The sequence below is a fragment of the Salvelinus alpinus genome, chromosome 25 (assembly GCF_045679555.1).
Source record: "Salvelinus alpinus chromosome 25, SLU_Salpinus.1, whole genome shotgun sequence".
Taxonomy (NCBI): domain Eukaryota; kingdom Metazoa; phylum Chordata; class Actinopteri; order Salmoniformes; family Salmonidae; genus Salvelinus; species Salvelinus alpinus.
The window spans coordinates 41139067-41150443 of NC_092110.1; the positions used below are offsets into that span (position 1 = coordinate 41139067).

Genomic DNA, 11377 nt, shown 5'->3' on the forward strand with positions numbered 1-11377 from the left:
CACAGTTACACAGAGATGACACAGTTACACAGAGATGATACAGTTACACAGAGATGACACAGTTACACAGAGATGACACAGTTACACAGAGATGACACAGTTACACAGAGATGATACAGTTACACAGAGATGATACAGTTACACAGAGATGACACAGTTACACAGAGATGACACAGTTACACAGAGATGATACAGTTACACAGAGATGACACAGTTACACAGAGATGACACACAATATTTCCCCAAAAAACGATGCCTAAAGTGAAAATCATCAATAGATGAGGGTTGATAAAATGATGCTTTCCAATGCAGCGAGTTTAGAAGAAACGAATACGCAGTAAACAAGCGAACCATTATAATATCCTAAATCATTACATTATTATTAATTAATTAAAGAATACTTACCATTTCAGCCTACATTGGTGAATAATATATTATTTTAATTATTCCAACTTTTAATGATCACAATCTAATCACAATCACAATATTTGGATCACAATCTAATAACGGATTTTTTTTTTTTTTTTAACCGGTCAGAAGGTTGGTTGTCATGGCAGGGTCTGCCACATGGGTGACAACACATCTCTGTCCGGATGAGTTGAAAGGTCAACACAGTCTTCTCCCGGTGCGTTATAACTGTGTCCGGTTAGGAGAAGGGGATAGGATACCGCAACAACAACAAAAATAAACAAGGTCTACTTTGACCACATGTCAAATTCATAGGCCTGTAGATCATAGTTCCAAAACAGAGCACTGAACCGACGTAATGTAATGTCATGGCCTACTTCATTCGGTGAAATATCGAGGGAGAAAATCGTGGATAGTGTAGGCTATAGCATAAAACAATAAAGAATAAAGTTATACTAATTATTCAAACTCTGTCCTGATAGAGTTTTCAGGAGTTAGTCCCTCGTTGAATTAATTTTTATATATATATAAAAATGTTTGCCTATCTTTTATCATAAATCAAAGATACACGTATTGTACCCAATTGCATTTGAATAAATGATTTCAAATATCGTGGTATTGCAATACCGTAAAGGGAGCGAGTCATAATGAACCATTTATAAAATGGTTCCCCAGAGATGCCAATTAAATTGTAATTACTGTTAATATTCCGGGGGGAATTTTCCCCCTTCCGTCGGATGACCTGAATTCCGACACTCATGAGGAACATGATTGGATGACGTGCTTGGCTTGAATTCTGCCTGTGGTGTAGATTCCTCAACACGATCCATTCTGTCTACAATGGATTCATCACATAACTTATGTAGTATTATTTGGGTTCTTTTTTTTATAAACAACTATATATCACTAATACAATCATTTGAGGTTTACGTAGCCTATTACGCATAGACATGTGACACGCGCATAGGGGTATTGAAGAGATTCCAGCACACCAAAATCCCGGAAAAACTCTGATTGAGTAGGCCTATATTATGAGAACATAGAGTATGTTTACTTGCACACTAATAATTCGATATTAAACTCATTATGGCAGAAGGCCGAGTATGGAAATTGTCATGTAAACACCTTACTCTGCTTATTTTAATCGGTGTAAAAGTTAAAATCGAAGTGAGCATACGCCGATTAAAACACCTGGTAATCTGAGCAATCTTTCGAATGATTAGGACATGTAAACAGTTCCAGCGGGTGTGTTGTTTCATTTGTGCATGTGACAGCAACCGTAGCGCAAGCCTCCATCTTTTGTGAAGTGAGTTCGGGAAAAACTGAATGTCCAAACTCAAGAGTCAAAAAAGGTTTCACAAAAAATAGCATGGTCACTGTGGTAGAATGTTTATTTTGATTGGCGATTTTCTGCATGAATCAAAAGTTCCACCAGTAGCCTCAATTCAGATGTGTCCATGTAAACAGCATGTAAACGTTTTAAACAAGCTATTATATAAATCTGACTATCCACAATTATCGTATTGTTGTGTGAATGTAACCGTGCTCATAGACTACTTGCAATGTACAAGATGATAAATAGCCTGTATGCTACATCGCAATTATACCAATTTTCTCGACAGTTGTCCGTTTATTCACTAAACACTCTCCATCCATTTCTATGGCCCCTCAGAGGGACATGAATTTATATTTCATCAAAGTAAAACATTTGTTCAGAGTTTGTAAATAAGGTCAAATGTGAACAAATGTTGTATTATTTGTCATTGGCCTACAGAGGAATGTAAGATCAAACACCGAGCCTTAAAATGCAGGTTTAACATTGGCTAACTTTACGCACAGTCAAATTTCAAGATTTTGAGCAATTATTTTTCTATCAATTGTGGTACTCCTATGTCCTAGGTTTACTATGTCAAATCCATGTTGTATTTTTATAAATAACTTCAGGCTGCAGGCTTTATAATGTACATGTTACATAAACTAAACGAAATAGTTTTCTGTCCTTCTTGTCGGAGCCGTGGTGCACGCCGCCAATGGAGACACGGAAAGACAAACAGCGATGTTCGCTATTCAATCAATCAATCAATAACATTTTATTTAGTCATTTTCACACTAAAAACACGTGTCACAAAGTGCTTTGCAGTGGCAAGGAAACTGATAATGACTCCATGTTTTAATTGTGCTTTTATATATTCTATTCTATTCTGTTTTATCTTTCTCCAAAGGTACAAGAGGTCCCCTAGATCGAATGTACTGTCAGGACAAACCGTCTCATATAGCCTACACAGCGGTCTTATTGCGCATATAAACAAAACTGTTTTCACTCATTGTGACCGACGCGCGAGGAGAAAATGAAGAAAAGTGACTCAATTGTAATTAAATAGGCCTATAGGTAAATAGGGTATCATATCAAACGACAACATTGTTGATGTTTCAGATTAAATCCAATGTGTTGACCAACCATTATTCTATACCTAACAATAAGAGATACCCTAAATCCAATAGATTAGTAAAATGCCCATCTCCTTACGCATTTTCCCCTGTCTCTCTATAGCGTGAGGGACTGGGTTTGTTCGCTGGACCGGTCTCCTCTCCATGTTCTCCGGTGTGAAGTTAAAGGCGTTTTTGTGTTCCTTCTCAAATCCGGCGGACGTTTCTTATTGGTCAGGTGAGGACTTTGCATCACTCCTGCTGATGACGCAGCCCGTGTCTTCGCGCATCCTTTAGCCTCCCGGCGTCTTTAAGTGATTCTTGTTGCTCTACGAGCCGCTTCAGCATGAGACTAGCAGTCCGACCGTCGTGAGAGAAACAACCCAACTAACATTTCCCTGCTCTGAAGGAGAGTGGCGCAAAAGAGCTACCTCTCTCTCTCTCTCTTTCTCTCTCGGCTGTCCAGAGAAATTACAATATTCATCATACCTGTGAACGACCGACTCTGTTTTCTGTATTTCACTATTTGCTAAGAAGCTACATTTTCACATCTGACGTTACGGAGTAAGTAACCTTTCATGCACACTCACATGCGCGCGTGTGTGTGTGTGTGTGTGTGTGTGTGTGTGTGTGCGTGCGTGCGTGCGTGCGCGAAGCGGTATAGTGAGATGACTTTCAATACCCTGTCTGCGGTTAGATTATGGCCGGTGTGTTTTTGCTTCTTCTGTAGCGTATCAGACAGAGAGAGCGAGCTCTAACGCCGTATGTATCAACTGTTCCTCTTTTCTCCTGTTAGGACATAGCTTACGGGTCCATTTTAGAAACAATTTGTAAGTATCAATTTATCCGTTTTAAAGTGTTCTTTAACCTCTCCTACTTTGTTAAACTTTGCGTGAGTTAGGTTACGTTCCGATTAGAGACGGGTTGTTTTTTGAGCTTGGAGAGAGAGAGAGAGAGAGAGAAACATATTTTTTTACTTCCTCTTTATGAGAAAAGTTATTTGTCTTTTTAGTCTTATTCACATGATGTTCTCCCGATCCATTCTCTGTTATTTTGTCTTATTTCCTAGGATAACGGATTTGTTTGTTATTTGCATGTATTTGCTTCATTTCCCCGGTTTGACCAGCTATCTATATAATTCCTGTTTATCTCCGCAGTTTTACAGCAGCACTGCTGGACTAGCTGACCATTGTTGCTACTGTACAATAATTCTCTGTGTGTGATGCGAAGTTGTGTTACAATGTAAAATTCGCCAGTAAATTTAAATTACCTTATTTATCACATCCATTAGCCTATTTATGTTGTAAAATCCTTCTCCTTTCCTGTCTGTGGTAACAGCTGTTGGCTATTGTTGCTACATTCATATGTTTGTTGTGCTCGTGTCTGTTTGATGGCGTCTAATTCTGCCGAGTTGTTGCCTATTTCTTGGGCGTTTTACATTTTACACTATTGTAGGCCACAGTTCTTGAAATATAATTTTTTTTGACAACAAGTGGTCAACCATAATAGGTGAACCAGTGTGACAGTTTGCGACAGAGAAACTGTCTATAAGACTCAATCCACGGAGCACGCGCTGTTGAATCAACGTTGTTTCCACGTCATTTCAATTCAATTTTATTAAACCAACGTGGAATAGACGTTGAATTTAGATCTGTGCCCAGTGGGAATTGCTTCGTTTAGCTACGGGCGGTCAGTGTTTTGTCTATAGACTGTATCACCATTTTCTGTTGCTTTTCTGACAATAATTTAAGAGGAAATGTTGCCTTCTCTTTGCCTCAGGCGCTTTGGCAGTCGAGTCGATGGCAGGTGCATCGGACAAAGACTACTGGCGTTACTCAAAGTGGTTCTAACATCGTGTTCGACCTATCACACAATATAGATATAGCATCCGCATCACACATCCTGGGTGGTATAGAGAAAATACTTTGGTTGATTTGGATTGTATATGGATTAGCCTAGTTATCCTTATAGTTATAGATACAGGATTTAGTCCCACAATTGGGTTATTCGGTGTTTTTATTTATTTATTTATTTTGATTGACACGGAACTAAAATCATCAGGAGGTTGTTTGATGATCAGGACTAAATTATTATTTATGACACATTCAAATCAGTTGAATAAGTGAAAATCTAACTCTCTTTTCTTTTTCACTTAAAGTCCAACTTTAAACCTCTCCGTTTTTTTTGACTCCGTCTTGTCTTGTCTTCTCATTTCCATTTGGTCACACCAGTCCGAGTCTTAGTTCCATATAAGTAGAATCCACAACTCCAGATGTGTGGTCCTTGTCTATTATCCGTGAATTGGTTTTCAACCAAGTAAATCTAAGTTGACATAATATAAGTTTAAAAACAACTATAAGTTAGACATAACTTAAATACGTGTTTTTTACTGGGAATTTAGCTTTTAAGCTGATTTTGTTCTCATACTATTTACATTCCTGTAAGATATTGTTAGGCTACTATATATACAGGGTTTGGACTATTTCCATGTCACAAAATTACGTTTGTTGAATAAACATTATGTTGGCTGAAGGACATTTCTATTCATGATATATATTTTTTAAATGTATTAAAATTAATTTTTATCATCACATTTTTGTCAAATATTTACATCGGACATTTTAATAAATGTATTGATGGCACTGAACTGGGCTACGTTGTCCAGAGATGACTTCTCTGTGCCAAAACTACAACTGGATATGTCAACCTCAGAATAGAGTTTGATTCCTTTGATGTACTGGTAACACCTTGTTACAGTTGAGTTGTTCCTGTCAGTACAGTGTGAAAAGTAATGGCATTACATTGTTATACTGTAACTTACAAGTTGGATGATCACATTGAATCAGACTTCAAACATTTTGGATTGGACTGAGTTTTAGAGGAAGTTGTTGTGTAGGCGAACGTGACAGTCAGTGTCTGTGTAAGAGAGAGAGAGAGAGAGAGAGAGAGAGAGAGAGAGAGAGAGAGAGAGAGAGAGAGAGAGAGAGAGAGAGAGAGAGAGAGAGAGAGAGAGAGAGAGAGAGAGAGAGAGAGAGAGAGAGAGAGAGAGAGAGAGAGAGAGAGAGAGAGAGAGAGAGAGAGAGAGAGAGAGAGAGAGAGAGAGAGAGAGTACATTTAATTGAAATTGAATTGAGAGAGAGAGGTCAGAGTTGGACAGTGGGGGCTGTGAGGTGTGAGGTCACAGAATTTTTCCAACGTGTTTAATGGTCTTTTAAACAAAACACGAAAAGCCCAATCTCTCCTTGTTTCAACTTTGCTTAACACAATCTCCTCTCTCTCTCTCTCTCTCTCTCTCTCTCGCTCTCTTTCTCTATTTCTCTGTCTCTCTTATTGGAATCTAATCCCTTCTAAACCACTGAAATGGAATTATGTTGAAATCCTTGATTTACAGAGTGGACTATTTCAGACGAGAACACTTAAGGGTGCTACCTTCTCAAACCCAGTTTGGACTCTCGCTCGTCTCCCTGAAGTGTCCATGAAACAATAGCCACAGGAAGTAGAGGTGTTGAGGGTGCTGATTTAAAACCATAGCCACAGGAAGTAGGGGTGTTGAGGGTGCTGATTTAAAACCATAGCCACAGGAAGTAGAGGTGTTGAGGGTGCTGATTTAAAACCACAGCCACAGGAAGTAGGGGTGTTGAGGGTGCTGATTTAAATCCACAGCCACAGGAAGTAGAGGTGTTGAGGGTGCTGATTTAATACCACAGCCACAGGAAGTAGGGGTGTTGGGGGTGCTGATTTAAATCCACAGCACAGGAAGTAGAGGTGTTGAGGGTGCTGATTTAATACAACAGCACAGGAAGTAGAGGTGTTGAGGGTGCTGATTTAATACCACAGAACAGGAAGTAGAAGTAGAGGTGTTGAGGGTGCTGATTTAATACCACAGAACAGGAAGTAGAAGTAGGGGTGTTGAGGGTTCTGCAGCACCCCCTGAATAATATTTTGTCCTTCACAAAAGTAGTGCACTAGGCCTTTAACAGACCCATATAGTCTGTATCACTAGGCCTTTACTGGTCCTGTATTCACAGACCCATATAGTCTGTATCACTAGGTCTTTACTAGTCCTGTATTAACAGACCCATATAGTCTGTATCACTAGGTCTTTACTAATCCTGTATTAACAGACCCATATAGTCTGTATCACTAGGCCTTTACTAGTCCTGTATTAACAGACCCATATAGTCTGTATCACTAGGTCTTTACTAGTCCTGTATTAACAGACCCATATAGTCTGTATCACTAGGCCTTTACTGGTCCTGTATTCACAGACCCATATAGTCTGTATCACTAGGTCTTTACTAGTCCTGTATTAACAGACCCATATAGTCTGTATCACTAGGTCTTTACTAATCCTGTATTAACAGACCCATATAGTCTGTATCACTAGGCCTTTACTAGTCCTGTATTAACAGACCCATATAGTCTGTATCACTAGGCCTTTACTAGTCCTGTATTAACAGACCCATATAGTCTGTATCACTGGGCCTTTACTAGTCCTGTATTAACAGACCCATATAGTCTGTATCACTAGGCCTTTACTAGTCCTGTATTAACAGACCCATATAGTCTGTATCACTAGGCCTTTACTAGTCCTGTATTAACAGACCCATATAGTCTGTATCACTAGGCCTTTACTAGTCCTGTATTAACAGACCCATATAGTCTGTATCACTAGGCCTTTACTAGTCCTGTAACAGACCCATATATTCTGTATCACTAGGCCTTTACTAGTCCTGTATTAACAGACCCATATAGTCTGTATCACTAGGCCTTTACTAGTCCTGTATTAACAGACCCATATAGTCTGTATCACTAGGTCTTTACTAGTCCTGTATTAACAGACCCATATAGTCTGTATCACTAGGCCTTTACTAGTCCTGTATTCACAGACCCATATAGTCTGTATCACTAGGCCTTTACTAGTCCTGTACTAACAGACCCATATAGTCTGTATCACTAGGCCTTTACTAGTCCTGTATTAACAGACCCATATAGTCTGTATCACTAGGCCTTTACTAGTCCTGTAACAGACCCATATATTCTGTATCACTAGGCCTTTACTAGTCCTGTATTAACAGACCCATATATTCTGTATCACTAGGCCTTTACTAGTCCTGTATTAACAGACCCATATATTCTGTATCACTAGGCCTTTACTAGTCCTGTATTAACAGACCCATATAGCCGTCTGTAGCGCGGGCCAAAAAATAACATTCTGCACCCCCTAAACAAAAAATACTAATTCTGCTCCGCTCCCGAAACATCTTCCCTCAGCTGTGTTTAAGAGAGTCTTTCCACTTTATTCCTTACACCAATCAAATGGTTTCAATTAACTGAGTAGTTTGGAGAACTCAGAGGAGCTGTGAATAGAAAACTGTAACGGCTCAATAGGTTGTTCTCAGAAAGAACAGTCTCGTTGTTTGTCCCCAAAAAGGAAAACACTTTTTGGTTACAGGTAGATCCCTCTGGTATCATTCGTCAGATATAAGGGTCTCTTGAAAGACCATATTAACGTTTTTATTTTGTCCGTAATAACCGCTGAATGACCAATAAACGAAACTACCTTTAAACTATGTTTATTTTTATTTTTATGTCCTTTCTCTATAAATCCAGGTGCACCTGTCTGTCAGGACCCTTCGATATGTCACTTTAGCTGCCCCTCGAGGATGCCTGACCATGCCTCATCCCTAAACAGACAGACAAAACGGCGCCGCGTGGACATCGGGGTGAAGAGGACTCTGGGAAGTGTAGTGTTTTCCAGAGCAAGAGAGACCCTCCTACTCAACGCCATGAACCAATCCCACGGCCCCAAGCAAGACGGAGACTGCTCATTGGTCCCTCACAGCTATGGTGGGTCCAATGGGGACGGAGCAAAGTCAAATGTTCTCCGGAAGCTTCTGAAGCGAGCGAACTCGTACGAAGACGCCATGATGCCTTTCCCTGGCACCACCATCATCTCTCAACTGCTGAAGAGTAACATGGGGAAGAATGGAGACAGAGAGGGAGGCTTCCAGGTATACACACACACACACACACACACTGTATACACACACACACACACACACACACACACACACACACACACACACACACACACACTGTACACACTGTACACACACACTGTACACACTGTACACACTGTACACACTGTACACACACACTGTACACACTGTACACACTGTACACACTGTACACACACACTGTACACACTGTACACACTGTACACACACACACACACACACACACACACACACACTGTACACACACACACACACTGTACACACTGTACACACACACACATACACACACACACACACTGTACACACACACACACACACACATTCTTATTTAAACAAAGTTAATAGTTAATAATCTTATAATCCCATGCGGGATTAGATTACTCAGAGTGATTGACTAACTCCATCTATCTATCCATCCATTCCTTTTCTTCCAGGGTAGTGGAGGTCTCTCCAGCGCTGGGTCAGATCTCCAAGCTGAGGACGTCTGCAGTAACTCCTCCAGAGACAGAGACAGCCCCCTCGCCCTCTCTCCCTCCCCCTCCTCCCCCTGCCTCCCCCCATTTGGCCGCCCCCCCATTCCTCCTCATCCCCCGCTCACCTCTCTGGACCTGGAGCGCCTCACAGACGAGCACCTGCGTGCCAAACGGGCCAGGGTGGAGAACATTATCCGGAGCATGAGCCATTCCCCCTGCGTTGCTCCGCCTGCCCTCCGGCCTGGAGAAAGGGACAGGGAAGGAGACCGAGAGACAGGGAACGAGAGGGTGAGAAGAGAGAACAGGGAAAGGGAGAGGGAACGGGACTGTCCCCCACTGCAGTCTCCCAGCCCTGGGTCTCTATCTAGAGGGAGAGGGGAGGAGTACAAGGAGAGCCTGGGGGAGACTAGAGGAGAGGGGTACAGGGAGAGCCGGGGGGAGACTAGAGGAGATGGGTACAGGGAGAACAAGAGAAAGCAGCGTCTCCCCCAGCAGCAACAGCAGTCCTTTACTCAGCTGGTGTGTGTCAGACAGGAGCAGAGACAAGAGGAGAGACGACAACTCAAACTACAGCTAGAGGATATGCAGGTAAGGGGATGAACACACACACACACACACACACACACACACACACACACACACACACACACACACACACACACACACACACACACACACACACACACACACACACACACACACACACACACACACACACACACACTGCTAGTTGTAAATATGTCTATTTGAGTTGTAGAAAAGCGGCCAAAATGTGTTATATTACAGAAGCAGCGTTATTTCATATTTTTTATTAATTACTTTATTACTTTATGTATGTAGTGCAGGTTATTTATTAATTGATTGATGTATTATATATGTCTTTATATATATTGTTATTCATGTATATTTATGTATTCATATTCTCCTGTATTTATATAGGGGATCATTTTGTGTGTCAGCTGCAGAAGTTGTTTGCAATTAATTAATTCATTTATTTATATTTTTGATTGATATATATTTCAAAAAGTTTGTATTGTTTCTACAGAAACAACTTCGTCAGCTGCAGGAGAAGTTCTATCAGATCTATGACATTGAGACTGAGGAGGAGGAGGAAAGAGGAGGAAGAGGGGAGGAGGACAGAGAGAACGAGAGAGAGTTGGGGAGAGGAGGAGGAGGGGAGGAGGAGGAGGAGGACAGAGAGAACGAGAGAGAGAAGGAGAGAGGAGGAGGAGGTGAGGAAGACGGGAACCTGTCGGAGGACAGTGTCCGCTCCGACGGTTTGGAAGACAGACACAGGGACCACCACGGCAACCGTAACCGTGCCGATCGTATCCACGGCGACTTGTCAGAGTTGCTTGACGATCCAGGTCTGTTTCTGGACCGAGCCAGAGCCCTGCTCCGAGAACAGGCCCTTTTGGATGAGGAGAGGGAGGAGGACGAGAGAGTGGAGGGAGAGAGGGAGGGGGGGGAGGAGAGTGATTGGGGCCGAGGGGAGAGAGGGGTTGGAGGGGGGACGATGCGAGCGGAGGGGAGGCAGCTAGCCGAGACTCTGAAACAGGAGCTGAACTCTGCCATGTCACAGGTGGTCGACACCGTGGTTAACGGGTTCAACCACAAACCCCCCAGCCATCATCATCTTCAACATCATCCTCATCACCGTGGCTCCCAAAACACCCCCTCTGCCACCAACACTGCCTCACAGGCCTCCTTCCCTCCCTTCCCCCCCTCCCTCACCACTGACTCTCAAAGCCCCATCTTCCACTCAGCCAACCAGAGGCTGCCATGCTTCGGCGATGTCATCATTCCTAGCCCGCTGGACTCGTTCGTGGGTCTCAGCGTTCCTACGGCCAGCGACCAGACAGAAGCACTACCTCTAGTGGTCAGGAAGACCAACGCCGACCCACAACACCGGAACGCCTCTCTCCCTCCTCCTTACCCCCACCACCCCTCCCTACATCCCTCTCCCCTCTCCGCCTCTCTGGGGTTCTCCCCTCCCTCTTTCCGGCACCCCTTCTCCCTCCCTCTCATGGGATACCCCTTCCAGAGTTT

General features: G+C 42.4%; 1 protein-coding gene across 2 annotated transcripts in view; it reads left to right on the forward strand.

Moving 5' to 3' along the window:
* Positions 1-517: 517 nt before the first annotated feature.
* Positions 518-11377, forward strand: part of LOC139553968 (prospero homeobox protein 1-like) — a 59319-nt gene continuing 48459 nt past the window's right edge. The window contains exons 1-4 of one of the 2 annotated variants that reach the window (XM_071366794.1): positions 518-3399; positions 8449-8849; positions 9290-9916; positions 10374-11377. The exon at positions 10374-11377 is cut by the window's right edge and continues 232 nt beyond it. In XM_071366794.1, coding sequence (XP_071222895.1) covers positions 8502-8849; positions 9290-9916; positions 10374-11377 — 1979 coding nt within the window. In that variant the 5' untranslated portion in view covers positions 518-3399; positions 8449-8501. Of the gene's footprint in view, positions 3400-3528; positions 3666-8448; positions 8850-9289; positions 9917-10373 lie in introns of those variants that run through there. The other variant, XM_071366795.1, reaches the window with a different exon arrangement.